At 36.7% G+C, this 23,061-nt stretch overlaps 1 protein-coding gene across 1 annotated transcript in view; it reads left to right on the top strand.

The window, feature by feature from the left end:
* Positions 1 to 22,180, top strand: part of LOC126412857 (uncharacterized) — a 542,164-nt gene extending 519,984 nt beyond the window's left edge. Inside the window, exons 15-22 of the mRNA XM_050082718.1 lie at positions 981 to 1,161; positions 1,533 to 1,700; positions 8,313 to 8,486; positions 8,819 to 9,058; positions 11,241 to 11,378; positions 15,415 to 15,543; positions 17,537 to 17,854; positions 20,736 to 22,180. Coding sequence (XP_049938675.1) covers positions 981 to 1,161; positions 1,533 to 1,700; positions 8,313 to 8,486; positions 8,819 to 9,058; positions 11,241 to 11,378; positions 15,415 to 15,543; positions 17,537 to 17,854; positions 20,736 to 20,789 — 1,402 coding nt within the window. The 3' untranslated portion in view covers positions 20,790 to 22,180. The remainder of the gene's footprint in view (positions 1 to 980; positions 1,162 to 1,532; positions 1,701 to 8,312; positions 8,487 to 8,818; positions 9,059 to 11,240; positions 11,379 to 15,414; positions 15,544 to 17,536; positions 17,855 to 20,735) is intronic.
* Positions 22,181 to 23,061: the final 881 nt, after the last annotated feature.

Genomic DNA, 23,061 nt, shown 5'->3' on the forward strand with positions numbered 1-23,061 from the left:
AGTACTCACATTGGTTGTAAACATATTTCTTACATCACAAAGTGCACCCATCATTGTCATGAGTGGTCACTCCAAATGTCAATCCAATATGGAACACGTAACAGTCATGCCTCCAGACAACTTTCTGGCATGTGCTGCTTACATCACTCATGTTATGTGAAAGTGATGATATACAGTTACCTAATGTTGTTCTCTGAATTTTAACATAACTCTATCCAGTAGCCCCCAAAGAAAATACTACTGTGCCAGATACATTGTCTGACCCTGGATACATAATGCTACCTGTATCATGCTGGGCTGGGTCAATAGTATCATACAATTCACTCAAGGATGAACCTTATCTAGCATCACAATTTCTGGTATCACCAACAAGAAGAAATAAGGGAGACACCAAAACACAGCTATACTAAATACACTGATGAGTCAAGACAATCATTACCACTGCTTAATTGTTTAGTACACGATGAGTACAACAAAAATTTTGTGTGACGTGGATTTGACAAATCTTTGCTAGGTTTCTGCAGGTATGTGGCACCAGGTATCTGTATATATGTCAAAAAATTACCATAAAATAAGAGCCACTGGTTTGTGGGTGTGGAGGTTGCACCCAACAGCGTGCCAAATGTGTTCCATTGGGTTCAGATCAAACAAATCTGGTGGCAGAGACATCTACATGAGTTCACTATCATTCTCCTCAAATATATGTAGCATCATTCTGGCCTTTTGACAAGGACAATTATCCTGCTGGAAGATGCCATCACTGCCAGGAAAGGCATCAAGCAAGAATTATTTCCAATTTGTTTCTACTTCGTCTAACTTATGTCTCTTAACACCTTGTGTCTGCAACACTGCCAGGTAGCATTCAGTGTTGTGGAGGGCAGTTGTCATAATGTTTTGGTTCATAAATGTATACAGCAATAAGGTTTGAAAGATGCTTTCACACAGAATGACCCTTTTGTCATTTTTTATCTGAATTGCAGGGTAATTATGTACCAGCAAGTAGTTATCCATATGCCAGGGAAAGAGGTGCGATGTGATGACATTACTAGAGAGAGAACTCTAGATGTCTATATACAAGATGAAAATGGTTCATTTGATTATGATCTAAGTGTGTTGCTGAAAAGGATCTGGGATGAAAGCCACCCATCACTTCCATTTCAGGTGAGATGTAGTAATTTTCTGTATTATGTCAGAAAAAGACCATTAAAGTTTTAATAGATAGTCATATTATAATTCAGTACCTCTTCACGTAATCAGACTGAGCAGCATGCTTACTATTGTGCCCCTGAAAATTACATCAGAAACCACTCTGTTAATGCCCAACAGGAGCAGACATTTATCAAATATGGTACACTAAGTAACATGCTATTGTTTTACTTACACTGCTGTACAATGTAGTTAATGAAATTTTAGGAGTACCGGTAATATAAAATATACAATCATCGTTGTTTCTTTTTATTACATGTATAGAGTTATACAGCTATTTTCACCTATCACACTGAAACTCATGAAGTTCAATATTTCATCCTCAGATTCTCAACATGGAGTTAGTGAAGGATGGCCTAAATGACACTAGCACAGCCCCTCCTGACCCAGGTTTTGAATCAGATCCCAATGGAGAAATAACACCAGGTCTCTTAGCAGCTATTATTGTGGCCTGTATAGGAACTGTCAGCTTACTCCTGCTTTTTGGCTTAATGGTAAGTGCACTGTGAAATCTGAATAGTATACAGCTAATTACCTCCACAGCCAAATTGAGAAAATAATATTCAGTTTTGAGAAAATAGGCATATAGCTTTGTCACACACATAAATGGTTCTTGCTTTTCATTATTCTAATATGCAGAGAAATTCTCTGTGCATTCAGGTACTGATGGTGCTATCTGCTTTATCAAAAATTTGATGTTTAGTGTATATGCACCAGGATCTAAGTTGTAAGTTACGGGAAACCAGTGTCATGTTCTTAGTCTTTCTTGTCCTCTTTTATTGTCAATGAAGAACCTCATCAAGTACAATATGAAGAAAAACTTATGCATTTGAATAACAAGTCATGGTGTAGTATTTAAAATCAGGATACTGATAGTGAGTCTGAAACTTCAAACCCTGTTCATTGTGTACTAATTTGTCACCTATAGATGTGTTTCATTTTGCTTAAATCAAGTTTAAGAATAACTGTTCATTTAGCTGAAAACTTAAAATTTAATAAAAAATCAAGCATTCATGAGAAATCACCTACTGATGGAAAGAGTTTAGAAATAATAATGTGCAATAATAGCTAAAAATAATATTGTATATAATTTTTGTTAATAGAAAAGACTTACCAGTTTTCTTCTTAAATCCATCAGTCTGATTAGAAAAAATGTCATAGAATTCTTTTTTTATCCTAAAATGAAATATTAGGAGAGATGTGCTAGAAGTACTACTGGCTTCTTTCACATGACAGAGTGCTTGTGAACTACAATGTTACCTATAAAGCATTCTGACAATGATGTCACACTCTTAGATTACCTATTGAACTTATGACATGAATCAGATGGTATAAATACTGCATACAAGCAGCTATTCTAGCACCTTTACAGTCTGGATGCTGTGAGTAATTGGTTCTAATGTGGTGGGTTGAAGAAGTGCAAGATAGGTGAAGGTCAGCGTGAGACAATACGTAAGGAGGAGGAGGGACAAAAGGGAATGAAATAAAAGACTTCTAAGAAAACAGTGTGCTGCAGAGTAGCGGACCCATTAGATACAGAGGTCAAGAAGGATCGTGCAATGCTTGCATTGAAATATCTTCTGCACTGCAAGGATCTTCTGTCTTCACAGTTTGATCCATCTTCTATGTTGCCTCCCTGCATTTTTCTTCCCTGCTGAATGGATAGATAGATACTTTTCAATCCATAGATGCATAGTGGGCAGATCCTCAAGGACCTTTCAGTCTCCACAGAAACTTTGATTCATATGCTTCTTTATTTGATTTTTCCCCCTTTTGAGCAGAGAAGTATTGCATCATGTATTTAGGTAATCCATCATCAACCATCTGCTGCAAATGTCTTCTTCCATTTCTCTATGTATTTTTACATTTTATTGATTAGAGCATGCATATACAGTTTGTATCATATATCTTCATTCGTCTGTCTGCCTTGTAGAATGCAGCTTTCCACAGTAACTTTGTTTCAACTGATTTTTTTGCTTTTCCTTTTGAGTGGGAATGCAGCTTTCACATACATGTAATGATGTGCATTACCATTGATTAGTGGAATTTTAGCAGTGTGTCCTTTCTGGTCTTATTCAGTAGTGTTTAGTGCATTCCACCATTTATACATGGTGTGTTGTGTAAGATATGACATCTCTTATTATGTCAGTGGTTCAAGGTACTGAAATGAGGTTGTCAGAAATTGATAATAAGTAGAGTAGATGTTAATTTTGGTATTTGCAGTAATTGATATTCTTAACTCTTGTTCAATGGAAATACTGGCCATTTTTTCTGTACTTAATGGTATACAAAAGATCTAGAAAATATGATAACAGTGGTACAATGTTTATCAATGATGGTGTTGTAACTTTTCTAAAAATACCTTGAGGGAGATTCTAAAATTGAGAGGCCAGGTGGCTGGAGTCCACCATTGCCACCTCTGCCAATACACAAGAGCTCTCATCCCAGTCTGAATTATTTTATGCAATGAAAAATAAAAAAAGGATAATACAATAAAATTCAGCATGTCCTGGACCTACTTAACTTGACAGAAATACAGGGTTTACCATAATTTTTGCAAATGAAAGTCTGTCCTGATTTTTAGCATATTGGAAGTGACTGAAAGTTATGCCAAATAAGTGCATATCGTCATGTTTAAGTGAACAGTTTTGTGGAAAAAGCTACATTTCCAGAATGAAATTTCACTCTGCAGTGTAGTGTGTGCTGATATGAAACTTCCTGGCAAGTTAAAACTATGTGCTGGACCGAGACTCAAACTCAGGACCTTTGTCTTTCGTGGGCAAGTGCTCTACTGATTAAAGTAAAGCTGTGAGGATGGGTCGTGAGTTGTGCTTGGGTAGCACCGTCAGTAGAGCACTTGCCCGCAAAAGGCAAATGTCCTGAGTTCACATGTCAGTCCTGCACACAGTTTTAATCTGCCAGAAAGTTTCAAGTGACATTTTGTTTTAAGGTTTCCCTTTTAACTCTGCATCACAACTTTTGCTATTTACTTTTCCCAGCTGAAAAAGAAACATCACCCACTTTATATGGTGTTCATATTTTTGGAGAAAGTTTCTGTTTCAATGATAACAAAATTTCCATCATAAATAGATACTGTTCATCATTGCCTATGTAAACATAGTTACATTATCACAGTGATTATATTTTCTCATGACTTAATACTATATAAATGATTTTAAACAACTAGCTCTCCATTTACAAGTGTCTTTGTGTCTAAAAACTGATTTAGTTGGCTTTATTTTATCATGAACAGTACATTTTCTCAATTCCATATGGTATCAAGTTAGCATTGAGTCATTAAAAGTACCTGTAATTTGAAGGAAATGTTGGTTTCCTAATAGTTCATTTAAATTACTGATAATTGCCAAGGGATCAGAAGCATTAGTGGCAGAGACAGCTTTTTTAAGTATGATGTAAAGTGTGTTATTTTCCTTTTGCCACCTTCTTCTACAACATAAACACTAATCACTGACAGAGGACTCGCAGCAAATCTTAACATCACTATTATTAATGTTTAGTTTATGAAAAGTCTTTGACGACCACTTTTTGTTCACCGTAACTCCTATATATCAATATGATCATCTTTCTTCTGTAGCCACATGACATGCAATATGAAACAGATTTAGACATTGACAGTTGATAGTGAACTGTGTAGCTGGGTAACCGATATTAATCTTAGGTGCAGTTTCACAACTGATGTAAATATAGGTCATGCCTGCATTGAACAACATGAGTCCTGACAAGAAAGCATCGAGATTGTTTGCAACTGAGGAACTATTTGTCATGGTGTATTACTGTTCTATTACTGTACTGTTCTGTTGGGCTTAAATTGTGTCCACATGTTTCTTGACAGACTGGATGAGGAGTTCACTACTGAGTTTTTGAATGTATATTGTCATGTAAAATTTCACTTTGGATAGCAGGCAGTATTTTGTTGATTGTTAACTTCCTCTAACATCAAGTAATACTTGTGCTGTGTAGTTATTGAAAGTTATATTTTATTGTGATTAAGTTAATTAAAAGACTCTGCAGTTAAGTGAGTGCTGAGTTCTTGTTTTAAGTGGACATGATTAAGAGTTTATGTTATATGATAACCTGAAGGGCTAACCTGTATAGGCCTAATTTTTGCAGCTCATAAACAATTAAAATTCATGTAATATAAAGTATATAGAGTGATGTAGTTCTAGTTTTAAGTATACAGCCTGTGTTCCAACACAATACAATTGTGGATGTGGCCATAGTGTAGTCAGAAGGGGAGTAGTATGTGTAGATGTTAGGTTGGAATTCCATTGTGGTGATTGTAGTAGAGAACTAAATGGGAAACTCATTAGGTCTCTCCCATGGAACCATAGGCTCTGCAGAAAAGACAAGTGAATCACAAACAGGAAGCAAAGATTTGTACCCTTCAGTGTTCAGCCAGGAAACTAAGTGTAGGTTACCAAGGAAAGTGATTAGGAAGAAACAAGTCTCGCTGCTGGGTAGTAGCCATGGCAGGGGTGTATGCCAAATGGTACAGGAACGGGGAACCATGTCACAAATATTGGGAAGTCAAGTCCTAGTGTTAGGTAGGTGAGAGACAACATAGAGAAATAGTGTAACAAATCTGCGTACCAAGTTAACTGAGAACTGAGATGGTTGCTGCAGTCTTTGGAGAGAACTCATATGGGAACTATCCTGACTTATACTATTGGAAGATGGGAGTACACAAAGCATGATCCATGTCTTAATAGAAAGGAGAAAGACAGGTCAGCAGATTTGTTAGCTGAGACGATGGGGGAGGGGAAGGGGCATGATTACACATGAAAAAATTCCTGTATCTGCCGGTGTGAGAGAGACAAATTGAAATCATGAAACTTCCTAGTAGATTAAAACTGCATGTGTTGTACCAGATCTTGAGCCCAGAACCTTACCTTTCAAAGACAATGCTCTTGCCAGCTGAGTCGTCACAACACAGCTCATGACCCATCCTCACACTTTACTTCTGCCATTACCTTTCTCCCACTTTCCAAATTTCACAGAAGGTACTGGCAGAAGTAAAGCTGAGAGGACAAGTTAGAAGCTGTGCCTCAATGGCTCTGGGTTTTAGATTAGGCCCAGTACACAGTTTTAATTTGCGAGGAAGTTTCACAGTTTTAATTTATCCCTTTTAGCTGTGTAAATGGACCTCAAGTAGCAATCTTTTCGCAGAGAAAATGTATCTTATTTGTAGACCTACTGACACATCCCAAATATCTATTGACACATCCAAAATCATAGTGAGCTGTTATAAATATGATCTGTGGAATAAGCAACAAAAAATACTAAGCTAAACAAACAATCATCCATGGGATAAGAGTTTCCTAATTTCTTCAGTAAGATTTATCCACTTAAGCTAGGTAATATTTTACATAAAATGTTGCATCTCGTGATTCTTTCAAATGAGAAAAATTGTATTTACAATAAATAGGAATTAAGGACTCAGAACAAAACACATAAATTTAAATAAATGGCAGACATAATCCACCTCATGGAGCACACTGTGAAGAAGGCATATGATATGTAGACTGGTAAATGGTTCTTTTGTTTTGTGTAACTTTGCATCAACAATCAGAAAAGTAGCAATGTGGAATAGCTCAACTTGTTCTGGTATCACTCCTAACACAGTTACTATTTTTATGTAATCTGTGTACAGCGTTTACATGAAATGTCAAAATACTTTTACAAGATGCTATTTTTGATCCTTATTGTTTAAAGGATAACTTACTTTTGGTTGATGGTTGCAATATAATTTTTCAATATAGATGGGTTTATTTAAGGAAGTATTATGTAAAACCAAGGGCACTCAAACTCTGACCTAAAACATATTTTTCTTCTGTGCAGATATCCACTATGTCATGTATCAAAATTATATAGTTTAGGAAATGTTATTATTGCAAAATGTTTTTCTCATAAGAAACACAAGATTAAACAAATATATTAATGAAAAGCCTTCATAGCTCCAGCATGACCATTTTGAAGCCCCAGTTTTTCTGACTATAAAAACATTATAAGGAAAGTGTTTTAGTTAATGAAATATTCAAGTTCAAGATTTAGTTTCTTGAATAATATTTGAAGATTTTTCCCAGGGATAAGCAATGATGGGGTAGATGGGTCTGCCACCCTCACCCTCCTACTGCTGTGGCAAAGAAAATCTTTCCTTTGTCTGCAGTTAGTGCAATATCCCAGTCAAGGACTTGTGCCACAGACTTTAATTTACTTTACTAAATGCGTATTAACTATTACATATATATCCTGCCTTTTATGCCATTATTAAAAATTTTAATACTTTGCATCTGAAAATCTTATAAATGCATTGTAAAAAATTACCTGCTTGGACAATAACACACTCAGGCATGCTCTAGTGGTCACCTCAAGGCATTCAAGTTCAGTCAGTTGCCAGTAATGTCTCAGGCAATCAATTACAGCCTAACAGTGTCAATCACCTCTGATCATAAATAATTAATCACTTATTGTGACTCTTGATCAGTTGACCACCAGCAAATCATTAGTTATGGGTTTATAACCACAATAATAATTTGCATTTGCCACTTGTATAAATAGATCAGCCTCCAATGAGTCTATATAAGGTATTAATCTGATTTTGTGAAAATAAATGGCCATTGTGAACTTCTAGCTGATCATCATTTGTGTTGTTATTAAAATAAATCCATACTGGCTGTATTTTAATTTTTCAAGTGTTGCCTTATTTACTGAAAACTGTTACTAGCATCTGTTTTATTATCTACTGAACCAGAGATATGACTTCAAATAAGGTAAGCAGATCGGCAGCCTTACAAGTCCATTTAGAAGACATACAGATCCCTAGAGTCAATAAACATAATAGCCTGCATTCGGAAGAGCGTGCTGCTCTATAGATATTATGAATACACTGTTGATTAAACTGAAAATAGAAATGAAATCTGTTCTATATTTTTTGTTACTGCTCACAACATTCTCCTGAAGATGAACAATAAAAAATTTTCACTCTTTGTGAAATATTGTAGTGAATTTGCAGAAATCTACTAAGTAAAATATCTTAAAACCAGTTGTTTGCCATTAATGTGTTATATATTCTTTTTCTTCAAAAGGTTTATGTAAGGCGCCGCCAGAAGCGTTTCAACTATGGACAACGCTGCACTCCAGTATCTCTTGATGCTTATAGTGTTGACAGCATCTCTGTTTACGACAGTGTCAGGTCACGGAGGAAAGGTCTATTCAGATCATCAAAGAGATCCTATGGAAATCTAGCTTTTGATGACCCGGTTAGTTATTCTCAGCAATTTTACTGTTCTGTTTTTACTGTGTTATATTTCTTAACAATTACAAGATTTGTTCAGTTTTGAAGAAGAAAGCCTTGGGCAGATTCATTCTACAGTCTTTAAAAAGCAATCACAAACATGTTCACTCACAAGTTCATGTTTCACCTACTGAGAATCTGTTATGTCATCTTCTGTACATATCACATACATGGTTAAATCCTCAGTGTGATACAGACTCAAGAAATTGATACACTAATGAAATTAATTAAAAATGCATGAAATATAGAATAATTTATTAGTAGCCAAGAATAATAATGATCTTTTTTATTTTTCAGAACTCTCCTTCACATCCAATGAACTTTGCAGGTTTGGCAAATTTCAGTTCTGATACGTCTGGACTGCAAGAAGAGTTTGAAGCTGTTCCACAAGTTACAGTTACAACAGATGAACTCCCAGATGGTGCTGATGTGAAGAATCGATATTCTAATGTCATCCCTCTTCCAGAGACTCGTGTACATTTAACTGCAAAAGAAGGGGAGCCCCTCTCAGATTACATCAATGCCAACTATGTCAGGGTAAGAAGTAAAAGAATTTGGAAGTATGTCTATATTTACATGTTTCATACTGTGACTTATATAAAGTCTATCATAGTAACTGAGTGAGTAAAGTATCGCTGCTACTGATGATCTGAAGTAAGTTACTCAAATTTTACTTTCTCTCTCTCTATCAAGCACTGACTTGAGTGCACTCACATCCATTGTACTGATGTAAAATGAATGCAATTTCAGGACTATAACTTAGCAGATAATCCATCTTGTCTTTGGTGCACAGTACACTAGTTACTCCTCGCTTCCTTAGATTAAAGAAGGAAAATATCTGGTTACATTTCCAAAAGCAAGCATGAACTGCACAGGCAACATGTTCCATGTTCATCAGTAAAGACTGTCACCTCAGATCACAATATTGTGACAATATTGTCACAATACTGTGACCTTATGCAGTGTTCTCAGGTCGTATGTTGTTACATATTTTTCCCTGGGCAAGTGTATGATATGTTTCTGAATGGATTACTCTAAACATCTAGAACCAGAAACTGAGAGGAAGAGAGATTTAGGCACGCATATGCTAAGACCCCTGAACTACATGAAAAAAAAAAAAAAAAAATTATAATCAAAGACAGCTAAAGTTTTGCGAAAGTACTGAAGAAGAGATATTCTTGTTTGTAATCTGCTGTTCAGGTTTCAGTCCTAACTGTTTCTAATAGCCTGTGCCTTTGCTGCTGGCTTTAATTTAGCCACTTTTGCACCACCTTTCACAACTTACATAAGTCTTTTTTTTTTTTTAAACAATGGGAAATCCAGCGTGGGATAGCAACTATATGTAAAGGATAGATGCTAATCACTTCATAGAGAAGGCACTGAGTGGCAGACAGGAGTACTAAAAAAGACTGCTGGATATTATTACCTACTGGACCAAGTCCATCAGACACAAACAAAACAAAACACACACACACACACACACACACACACACACACATTCACAGAGTCATGACTCACACTGAGGTAAGACCACTGCCCCTTCTGGGCATTAAGGGCTGACTGCAACTGTGTCTGAAATGAACAGCAGTCTTTGCTGGGATGCATAGTGGGGGTACAGAAGAGGTGTGAGGTTGGGAGGGTGAGGAGTAACATGGTAGGGTCAGGGGCAGGAGAAGATGCTAGTGCTGCCTATGGGAAGGTTCGGGGATCTCTTGGGTGACAGGATACTAGGCTGCAATGTGCAGTGCCAGGAGAACGGCGGTGGGGGGATGAGAGTGTGGTTCATCTGTAAAGCTGTAAAGGAGTCTATGTATAGAGAGTACTAGTGTGGCCCATCACATAGACACTGAAGCAATTCAGAGGTGGGATGCTAAATATGTTACCAGTAGGCTGAACAGCATGCAAGTATTATGGAGATGCTTCATGAACTCAGATGGGAATCAATGGAGGGAAGACCTTTCCATAGAATGCTGTTGAGAATATTTAAAGAATCGCTGTTTGAAGCTGACTGAAAAATGGTTCTACTGCTCCCAACATGTATTTTGCGTAAGGACCTTAAAGATAAAACAAGAGAGATTAGGGCTTATGCAGAGGCACAGTCATTTTTCTCTTGCTTCATTTGTGGGTGGAAAAGAATAGGAAATGTCTAGTAGTGGTCAAGATACCCTCTGTGATGCACTATACTATAGCTTTTGTAGTATGTATTTAGATGTAGAGAAAAGCAGCAAAGGGGAAAGGACTATTCAGGTGTGCTAGCAGGATAGAAGGTGTACGTAGTGCTGGACTGGGAGCAGCTAATTGGATAAGCAGGTTGAGGACAGGGACTAGCAAAAGTTGAGGACAGCAGGGTACAGCAAAAAGGATATATTGTTGGAAGAATTTCCTCCTATGCACTTCAGGAAAGCTGGTGTTCCTGACAAGAATCCAGGTATCTGGCAATCTTTTTTCTTTTGTCTGTGTCTCCTCTATTTGGTGAGTAGCATTTATTCTTTTCATTTTGTTGTTACACATCTCTCTTACTTTCTCTATAATGAAAGATACTATTCTGATTATAAAAATTTAATGCTTCTTCAATTGTAACTGTTTGCTCTACTTTCTTATATTATATGAACAAATGTACCCAACTTAAGTTGTATAGAGACGTTGTTACCAATATTTTTATTCATTAATAAATTATGCATGTTATAGACTATTTCTTTAATAATCCTTTTTTTTCCAGGGTCCAAATAATGAAGAGAAATTCTATATTGCTTGCCAAGCACCTCTTCAGTCAACAATAACAGATTTCTGGCGTATGGTTTGGGAACAACAGACTAAAGTCATATTGATGATCTGCAACCTGGTTGAGAGTGGCTCTGTGAGTTTTACAAATTTCTGAATTACTTTATACATGTGTCTAAATCTAAATCAATCTTTCTTTATATCCGCACATGTAACTTTCTATTCACACTTTGAAGGAGGAGGTCACACAGTTTGGAAGAATTCATTTGCTCTTTTCAAGCCAGTTGATTATATTCATTATTTCTCACATTTGTATTACAAATTCCAAAGAATATATTACAAACATAGATAGTTATTCACATTTCAGTTTAGATTATGGCTTTTACAAAAGTGCTTCTTCCAATTTAGTAACACAATATTGAACACCTTACCCCAATATCTACCACATAACTTTCTCCCAGCTCACTTGTGTTATAACATATTCTACAGTTTTATAACTAATATTTTCATGTTACCTGCACTTTGCATTTTAGCAATGGTAGAGTGTACTTATATCTATATGTTTAATAGTTACTTTTCCTTGCAGTGTAACATTCTTAAAATTTAACATGTACATGTAAGTCTCAGTCTGCCCTTTCTTTTACAGCGCACAATGTCTTAACTCTATGTAATTATCAAAATGTATGGGAAAGGTCTCAATAAAGGGCTTCTGTTGAGGAGGACTGAACATGGCAATTCCAAATTAAGTTCTTGTTGAAATAGAGGCCTAAGGATCATGTATTATCATTTAGTCTTAGTAAGGAATCCCATGGTGTCAATTAGATGTCTCTGAGTGCCTTTTTTTCCAGACTCATAAGTCTACAGGATATGACAATGAAGTTCACTGATTCATTTCCAAATAAATTTCTGTTGAAAAAATAAATATACTTTTACACTTCACAATTCAAAGTATTCCTTCTGAACTTAAACACCCTTCTCCATACCTGTTTTCCATTCTTCTGAGTGATTTAAAAATTGTAATATTAAGATAGTGCTCTTCCATTTGAAACTCTTGTTTTAGAATGATTAACATAATCTCCTGACTCATTATAATGATTTGTGATACATTTCCTACCATGAAGCAGTGATCTGAGTTTCACTTGTTTACCTTGTGCATGGAGATGGCATTCATGGGATTGTGAATGGTAACAGGACATAATGCTTTCTTATCATTCTGCTTAGTTCTTAACCTCCTCATACACTGAAGAATGAATTTCTCTTCAAAAGGCACTCACTGTAACAAGTTTCACCATTTCACTGTTTTCTGTGTTTATTTGTCGCACTTCACAAGGAATTCATTCACAACTCACTGATCTTCAAAACAACAATCCCTTTATATCATCACAATTACCAAACATATGTGCTAAGAAAATAAAACTATGCTCAGCACTATTTGACTGCAAGAGTCTAATTATTATTGAGATTTTTGGAGCATGAAGAAACAGTCACGATAATCAACATTTGGTACTATCCACAACCATCATGAGGTATGCTTCTAGCATTTTCACACACACACGCACACACACACACACACACACACACACACACACACACATATATGAGCTATAGTGTAGAGTACCACATTGTAATACCTAATTGTTTAATATTGTATCATCAGTGTAAAGTGCTAGCATTCCATCAGAGTTATTATGGGTATGTCTGATGTGTAATTCTATCAAAATGGAAATTACCTCAAGAAAACTATGAATATTCAAGGAAGCAAAAGAGAATAGAAATGTGTCCTTGGAGTCTTTTGTGATGGCATACATGAATAAAATGTTCTCGGTTTTCTAGCTGCATCAGTTTGAATAATATCCTTGAGCTTTCAATGGCCATCTCCGCCATCGTCATCAGGAGTTCATTGACTGCCGGGGCTGTTACAGTTTCTCGCTTATATAGGCATAATGGCATCATCAGCAGCCAATCAGATCGACCCATGTGGTGCATGTGCATAAGTCTACCTGGGTAGTGCCAGGGGCAGGCACCATGTTTGAAACTGCCCCTCCTGCATCGCACATCTGTCTTTGCTTTCTTTCAATGTCCAACACCCGCCCCCATGCCCTGCTGAGTGTGTATCCCTGGACTCTGTTGAAATTGTTGTTGTTTAAACGAATCTCGGCCCCTTCCTTTATAACAAAATCCCAATATGTAGATGCATGAGCCAACACTTTTGTATTTTCGAACTGTATTTTATGTCTGTTTTTCAGGCAATGCTCCACTATGGCTGACTTGTCAAGCTCACTTTGTTTTAATATGGCACTTGTGCTCAGTACAACACTCTGCAACCATGTGAATTGTTTGTCCAATACACATGGTGCCACATTCACAGGGTACACCATACACACCAGGCACCCGAAGAACAATGTCGTCTTTAACAGGGTGCAAAATATCTCGTATCTTGGGGGCGGGCCTCTCCTCCAGGGTCCAGTTCTCTGATGCCTGCTGCCAGGCCTTCCTGCAATGCTTCACTCTCCCCAGTGATTCTGCTGCCTGCTGGGCTGGCGCATGTGGGTCCCTCCACACCAGTATCCCTGGTGTCCCCAACCAAGTGGCCGGAGCTTTCACCATTGGGACCATTTCACTGTATTGAGAAAATGGACATTGAGATGCAGCCAGAGCCCTTGTCACTGGTCCTCTCTAATGGCACTTCATGAGGGAGCAGCTGCCTTGTGTGTCCATGGCCATGATATTTCTGCCCCTACTCACCAATTCTGGCCAGGAATCTCCTTCCGCTGCCACTGTCCTTGCCTGCCACGTCTGCTGCAGAGGCCATGGGTGTATCAGCATTTGTCCCAGTGCCCACAGTGGCAGAGCGCCCTTTCCCCCAGGGGAGGTGTGCTGTAACCCTGTATATAATACTTGTATATGTGCCACAGAACCAGGTCGGTGGCATGCTACACTTTGAATTTTCTGCCAACGGCATACGCTTGGACTGGCTACCAGAGGCCACATGCCTTGTGCACTATATGTCATGCTGTCTACTGGAGTTCTCCATAAGTGCTGTGCAACAGGCATTCAATCTAATATTGAGTTCTTACTTATTTTCAGCAAATGCTAGTATCAGTTTCTGTGTCTGTGGTCTCATCTGTTGTTCACTCTTATGCTGAAGAAGAATAAACTTTGATTAATTGTTGCCATAATGTTGTTTATATCTTACATTACAATACATAAGCAGAAAAAAAACAGAAAAATGAAAACAAAAACATCAAATACCATAAGAAAATCTCTTTTGGGACTGTTTCTGCCCTTGTGTGGAATTTCATGATGACAGTGACCACCCTGTTCATTGCCCACACCACTAATGATAAGAGTAAATTCAGGTGTGATTGCAAAAAGTGTATTTTTAGTGACATATTTTTGACATATTACATTGCAGCTTTTCATACTAATGTATTACATTATTGACAATTTTCTTGAATTTTCCTGATTTGAAGTTTTCCAGAAAAAAATAGAATATTTTTAAAGTATTGCATGCTGTATTCTATTTGTCCTTTGGTACTAATTCATACTGAATGTCTTAAAAAAAGTACTCTAATCAGTGGGCCATAAATGTGCCTTCTCTCACATTTTTTTGTACCAGACTGGAATGATACTGGGTACTGACTGAAGCTTGTTCAAGGGTTGGTTTGAGAATTAGGAGCATGTGTTGGATATGGGTGGGGGATCTGTTTGTAGACAAGATTTGGAGGGTAGTGCCTGTAAGCCAATGCTTTGGTAAGACCTTCAGCACAATGCACTTGGGAATGATTGTCACCGGAGATGACTAACTGCATGGAACAGACTTTTCAATATGGAACTGACACCAGCTGTCAAAATGTTGGTACAGCTGTTGGTATTTTGTACACTTTAAATGGAGAAAAGTTTTGTGGGACTATGGGAGAGGTGCAGTTCAACATCCAGTGAAGGCAGCCCACACTGTGGTGTATAGGCCTAGGCACCTAGCAGGAGACATTGTTCCTGCTGCCTCTCTGCCTTAGAATAGAAATTCTATTTTACTCATAATCTGTAATTTTAAATCATTCTGTAATTTCTATATGTCTTTTCTTATGTGTAGAAATGACCATTAACTTAACGATATATTTTCTCAATAATTCCCTGAATGTTAACAACTAATATTTTCTTTACTCTTTCAGGAGAAATGTGCTGATTATCTTCCACCATCAGAAGTGCTTGATTGTCACAGACTGTTTGGTGACTTCCAGATCACTCTTAAAAAGAGAGAAGAGAAAGAAAAATATGTAATTTCAACACTTCAGATAAAGGTATACACTTCAAGCATTGCAAGAGACCACAAATAAAAATTTCATTCATTTAAAGGTTGTAATTAGGTACATAATTAGGATTTACAAGTCTTTTGCAATTAATAAAGTGCTTCTTGCAGTTATTATAACATACTTTTTGTGGTTATGTCTGTCAATCTGCACTATTATCAACAGCTATCCAATTTACACACCAATGGAAAAAAACTTAAGAGATGACAGACTCTTTAGGACAAAATGTTGATGGGTGAGTGATTATGTAAAAAGTAGAGATGACTAGTTGCTCAGAATATTCTTGTTCTGCTTCACAGTCATTTCTACTTTTTGTATGTCTATCCACTACTCAAAAATTGGTCTCCAATGACTGTTCTCTCACGCACTATTTATTTTTCACTTGTGGCTTCCCTTTGGAATGAATTACCAAAGATGTAATTGTATTTCACGGCACCAAGACAGTGACAGCACAAACTGAGATGCCCTCATGGTGATTTTAATGCAAAATAAACATTGGAAGATTTGATATCAATTGTTTGAAAAGTGTTCTTTTTTTCCGTTCTGACATTTAAATTACTTATCTCCAGTGAAGCTTGCAAGGTCAATTATCTTAACAAAAATATAGGGCAATTTCAAAGTCATGTATATCAAGTTAACAATTCTTTTTAATTTAATCATTGTTACAATTACATGATTCTCTGTACTGCCAAGTTTTTTTTTTCTCAACAGCAACAACTTTTTATTGTTGATCAATGTTTTATATCTTATTCTCACTGAATTACTTCTAACTTCAGTGTCAGCAGCTCTCGGTCTTGTGGTTAGCGTTGCTGGCTCTCAAACGTGGAACCTTGGGTTTGATACACAGCCAGGTTGGGGATTTTCTCCATTCAGCATGTGTGTGTGTGTGTGTGTGTGTGTGTGTGTGTGTGTGTGTGTGTCAGCCTCACCATCATGTCATCCTCATCAATGCACATGTCACTGAAATGGTTTCAAATAAAAAAGACTTGCTCAAGGCAGCCTAAGTTCTCAGAAGGGGATTACCAACCAAATATACTATATGCGCATTTCATTTTTCTAAACTTCAGTGAACAGTCCCATTTTACTCCATATTCACTTTAGTACCTTTCTTCTCTCTTGAAGTCAGAGGAGGTGAGTGCCATTACAGCAAAGAGGTACCATTTGTCACAAAAGAATAAAATTATGCAGACTTTCCATGAGTGTTTTGACAACAGTTTTCATTTAATGTGATTTATGGCTCTTGCAGTCACTAATATAGTCCTCGGTTATATTTGTTGTGCAATTTATGTTAAGAAATGGCTTATACTAGTAGTTTCATACAACATAGGACTTAAAGAAGAGCATTACAATTGTGAGTACAATCACCACTGAACGGTTTCTTCATGAAGTGGACGTAAACATGAGAAAAATGTGTCCACGTGAACAGAACTCGTATTCTGTTCATAAACTGTAATCCATTTATGTTCCACCTGTACATTGCTAACAAGTGTGACTTATGTAGTTTATGTATTAAAGCAGTACTTGCTTCCTGTAAAAGCTACAGATTGTCAGTTCGTCTCGTGTAATTAATACATAACCAGACTGAGATTTTCACTCTGCAGCAGAGTGTGCGCTGATACGAAACTTCCTGGCAGATTAAAACTGTGTGCCCGACCGAGACTCGAACTCGGGACCTTTGCCTTTCGCGGGCAAGTGCTCTACCAACTGAGCTACCGAAACACGACTCACGCCCGGTTCTCACAGCTGTGAGAACCGGGCGTGAGTCGTGCTTCGGTAGCTCAGTTGGTAGAGCACTTGCCCGCGAAAGGCAAAGGTCCCGAGTTCGAGTCTCGGTCGGGCACACAGTTTTAATCTGCCAGGAAGTTTTTTAATTAATAAATAGATACTATATACATTATTCTGCTACAGCTTTGTCAAATAGTTGACTATTTTTAAATTTATTTATTTTCTTCATTTGCAACAAATGTTTCATTTTGTTTTGCAGAATCTAGAGTCCAACCTCTGGCGAGAGGTAACACACATGTGGTTTGCTAGCTGGCCTGAACAGGGAGTGCCTGAGGATCCAAGCCCACTGATTGCATTCCTTATAGAAGCAAGATCTCACATGCGTAATGCACCTGGACCACACGTTGTACACTGCAGTCCGGGCACAGGACGCACTGGAACCGTCATTGCCTGTGACATTCTCATTCGTGAATTTGAAAGAACACGAAATGTAGACGTGCCACGCTGTGTATATCGCCTACGCAGGGATCGAGCAGGAGCAGTCAAGACCAAGGAACAATATATTTTTATATATAAGGTAATGCATAGCTCAGATACATGTTATACCTCCAAATTATTGCTGCTTACACTTGACAAAAATCAAATATTGAAGTGTATGGTTCAGGAGTCATGGATACAGAATACTGATTTATAAGGAATTACTAGCCATCTGGAATGGTGCTGTTGAAGATAAATACTTCTCAACAATGTGACCAAGGAAAATATTGTTACAAAAAAAATCTATAATTTGCAATAGCAGAATTATTAATTTATTAATATTTAAGAAAGTGAGTTAAACAATTTTTCTACAGTATCCAACTTGATGGCAACTTCAGTCAGGGCACTCATAATGGATGAGAAGAAAATGAAGCAAAATAGACTACTATGAGCTTATGCCAAACGGATGGCGTCAATCAATGTGGAAACCATAATACCGATTATGAATCAACTGCTATAAGTGCCAAGTTCAAAATACTTAAGCCACCAACTGACCTCAGCCAATATTTAGTCTAATTTGGCCTTAGTTGTCTTGTGTCATTGGCTTTTTACCTGTCAAAACCCATTTTATCCTGCTGTTGCAAACACTCTCCATCCTCCAGCAAAACTAGAATGTGGATGAATAAAAAACTTGAAGTGATACAATTCATTTATTCATTGTGTTCCATGCAGGCTTCCATGAAGAGGAACATTTTTAAGTATTTAGAAAAAGTCAATGTATAAATTGAGAGAAGGAAGTGTTAGGAACCAATTTTGCATGCTGTGTTAATAGTTAAGTAGCACTAAACTGCTACATACTATTTATTTTTGCTTATAAAGGTATAGTGGTCAAAGCAATATTTGCAGGACAGCTTAAAAAAAGCAGCTGCTTCCTCCATTATACTAAGCAATGACTGTTTTTACCAATATTACTGCTTGCTTAAAGCTTGTATGATGATAAGCCTCTTCATCAAAGTCCATCATCAGGTTTACACAAAAGTAGACTTTCCTATGAAAAAGAATTAAATCAGCAGAGTAAACATGAAAATTATTATATGTCTTTTATTGAGGTTAAGCAAAGTTCTTAGGAAACTGGTTTTTATTATAACTAACAATAATTTTATTAAGAAGAAAATGTATTGCTGGTGTTAGAATTTTGACATCCTTGACGGGACCAAAAAGAAATACAGCTGTCAACATGAGACATATGAATGTAGCTAAACTTACCTGTTTAAGAAGCCATTTAATTCCATTTATCCAATCTGAAATTAGCCATAGTGATTAATTGCTGACCATATTCTAAAATATGAGAGAGAGTAGAAAATAGTTATTAAATCTTACAGTTATAATCTTTGCAATTTCTCCTCTTGCTATATTTCTATTAGGATTTGTTTTAACAATACTAAGAAAGCTAAGAACAGCAACTATTCACATATCATTTAATGATTAGTGTTACATAGAAACTCACAACAAATCCAGAAATCACATTAGCCTTTCAGGTACAGTATCACTGATTTCAGACAGTGGAAAATTCAGGATGGAATGTAACAGTATCATGAAAAGGATAGTTGCTACGCACCATACAGTGGAGATGCTGAGTCGCAGATAGGCACAAGAAAAAGACTGTCACAAAATAAGCTTTCGGCCAACAAGGCCTTACACACACACACACACACACACACACACACACACACACTAACTATCTTTAAATGCAATAATACTATGAAAGAGATAGATTGTGACTCACTGTAAAGATAACACATTGAGTTGCTGACAGATATGATAAAAAAATTTTAACACGTAAGTTTTCGGCCAAAGCCTTGTCCAGAAAAGAAAAAAGCACACAGATTCACACATGCAAGCACACCTCACACACTCATGGTTGCTATTCCTGGCCACTCTGGCAGAGTTTGACTGGAGCGGCCACAGATAGTGCTCATGTGTGTGAGGTGCGCTTGCTTGTGCAAATGTTTGTGCATTTTTCTTTTCTGAAGAAGGCTTTTGCTGAAAGCTTATATATAACAGTCTTTTCATCAAGCCTGTCTGCATTTCAGAATATCATCTTTACAGTGAGTAACAATCTATCCTTTGCATAATATTGTCAATATTCCAACCTGGACTTTTCATTGTTTTATAATGCAATATTATTCATTCTTTGACAAACTCAATTATACCCCTCACCAAGGTTTCATCACCTTCTAATTATGCTATGAGGTTGCAGATATCTCACCCAAAATCCTCCCTCATCACCCCAGATGGCATTCCATCCCCACTTAAGCTATTCTGTATGCATCTCCATGAGTGCCAAACACTGTATACATATAACGTGAACATGAACATCACCCATTTACCTGACATTTTCTGCAAATGTGAATGCAGCTGCTCAGATGAAGGATAAGGACTTCAGAATGAAATTATAATAAAAAAGATGGGGAAAAATCTGATCAGCAATTGGTAGCAATCATAAACATGAACAAAAGACCTGCACAAAATGGGATCATTGACAGACTGAATAATATGAGGGGGAAGAGGGGAGGGGTGGAGGAGATCAATTGAAATTTCATATTCTTGCCTAAATCTTACTGATACACATTCAAATGCAATCTTTTGCATCTTCAGTAGAAAGTAGTGAGACAGACGTATGAAGGTATAAAGACTGTCAGCTGATAATCTGTGGATGCAACCGTAAATTAAGCTGTTCCTTGTCAAGCAAATTCTCTGACACCTTTGCTCTCTGTCTTCTATTTGAAGCAAACCTTCATTTTATTGCTGCCATTAGGCTAACCATGGTCTGTTTGCTATGTAGAATTTTCTTATCATGTTCGACTGTAGTTTTCATATATTGCTTTGTTTTTAAGGATTAGTAAATGAGTAACTTAACCAACTGATTTCTTTTCATGTTTTCACTAATATTTTAATATACGTTTTCTGTTTCTTGTCAGGTTCTCAATCATTATGCAGCAATGCTCACTGGTGGAGTTTTGGATTCAATATGAATATTTGTGTGCAAAGCAAAAAACAAAAAAACTTTAGTTTGTCAAGATCATGATGTTCCAGAATTTGAGAACTGTCATTGAAGCCAAAGGAAAAAGTATTATGAATGGGGGCCAATATATTTAGAGAGATGTATTCGCGTCCATAAGGATCTGAGACATGATAAGATCATGTGTAAATGATGTGTTTTGTGTGTATGTAGTGTCCTGGCTTCCTCATATGGACTGCAGTTGCCTGTAGCAGTTTTGTCAATGAGACAGATGCACGAAATCACCTACTGTTGTTACAATTCTCAAATAATTCCTTTGTCTTTTCATGGATACTCGAATGCTCTAAGTGCTTTTTATTAAGTGCCCTATTTAACAATTAGTCACCGAGCACAGAAATTTTTCTAATGTAAGAGGCTTTGATAGAATTAGTATCATTAAAGGATGAATCAGCAGAAACCACCACACTGCTGCAGTTACTTTAACATATTGCTTTGAAAAAAATGAATTAAAGAAAAAAATATAAGTTTGCTTTAATGCACTTTGATTCCCATTTCTCTGTTTTAATGGGATTGTCTGTGATATAATTTTAAAATTTTTAATTTTAAGCAGATGACTGATTGATTAAAAAATTATTTCTCTTCTGAAAGTAAAGCATTCTATCTGCATGCAGATAAGATTATTCAGGCCACAATTATTTCTGGAGGATGCTCTCTAGGCAGCAGCAAAATGCCTGCCACCAGCTACAACAATTGTGTAGTTATTTATTCTTAATTTATTGTGTATCACTGTATTATATAATATATCAGAACTGTCAATTACTAAGATTTGGAACGATACACCAGCTATTCATTCATCCAGTAGAATGTCAATGTTGCTTGATACTTTAGTACTGTATTTTAAAATGCAATACATGTTCTCCAAAAAACTTAAAAAGATGTGAAGAATATCTAAGGAATGAAGTAACCACTCACCTCTCCACTCCATTTCAGTCCAATATGTGACCTATGTTTTTTATTTAATCTTTTGAAGCTGAAGTGTAAACACTTTTAGGCCATTTGAGACTACTGTTATGTGTATAAGATTAAAAAATGAATTTATGGAAATTTTATCTGATGTTTACTGTATTTGTAAATAATACATTTAAGCAGATATTTTCATATTTATATTTTGTGAAATGACTGTGTGATATATGATTGTTACCTACATTAGAGATAAGGACAAAGCCTGTAATCTGTACATAATGTTTATGTCACAGTGATAATTTCTCACAATTAGCTGCACTGCAGTTCTGAGTTAATCAGGCTGTTAGTGGCAGTTAAATTATATAAATTTGTTATGTACAAAAGAAGATCCTGTCATATGTAATGTTGGTCATATAAAAATATTACTGAAGTTTGTCTTAAGTTCCTTTCATGCTTGCTACCACAACATCTCCAAAATCCCTTCATAGTTACCATAATTCCTATTCCCTAAATTTCAGGTTATCTGGTCCTGTTTAAATAATTCTTATTATCAGTGAGTAAGCATCACCTTCCATTGCAATTTCCTCAGTTCTTAGAAGATATTCTAATATCCTTCCATGTTATTTCACAAATTGATCTTGCCCTATTTTGCTTCATATATTTGTAAGCATCATTAGTAGACTGCACTGACTGAAAAAAATAACAACACCAAGAAGAAGTTTTGCGACATACATGAAAGTTGGTAGATGTGTTTCTACATCTGAAAGATTATGTCTATTCAAATTTTGCACCAGTCACATAACAGTAGCACTATTAGCACCACTATGAGGACGCAAATTTAGGTTCCTTTGAACATAGGCTGTAACAGTTGTTAGTTACCTATGAGACAGCTTAGTTGATATTAGTCAAGAATGCTTTTAAGGCAACACAAACACCATTATCAATACCTCACTGAGTTTGGATGAGGTCATGTAATAGGGTGACAAAAAGCTAGATGTTCCTTCTGTCATAGTGCAGAAAGACTTGGCAGGAATTTAGCCAACATACATGACTGCCGGTAGCAATGATCATGAGGACATACAGTCACAAGACAACCAGGCTCAGGATGACCACATGGCACTACCGAAAGGAAAGATCATCATGTTTGGCATATGGCTCTGGTCCATCATAATGGATCTGCAGCAGCAATTTGAGCAGCAGTTGGTACCACAGTGACACAACAAACCATTACAAATTGGTTACTTGAAGGATATCCCTATAGCGTGCTTTCCACTAACCCCAAACGTCCGCTATTTACAACTTCAGTGGTTTCAAGTGAGAGC

Source organism: Schistocerca serialis, chromosome 7, assembly GCF_023864345.2.
Source record: "Schistocerca serialis cubense isolate TAMUIC-IGC-003099 chromosome 7, iqSchSeri2.2, whole genome shotgun sequence".
Classification (NCBI taxonomy): domain Eukaryota; kingdom Metazoa; phylum Arthropoda; class Insecta; order Orthoptera; family Acrididae; genus Schistocerca; species Schistocerca serialis.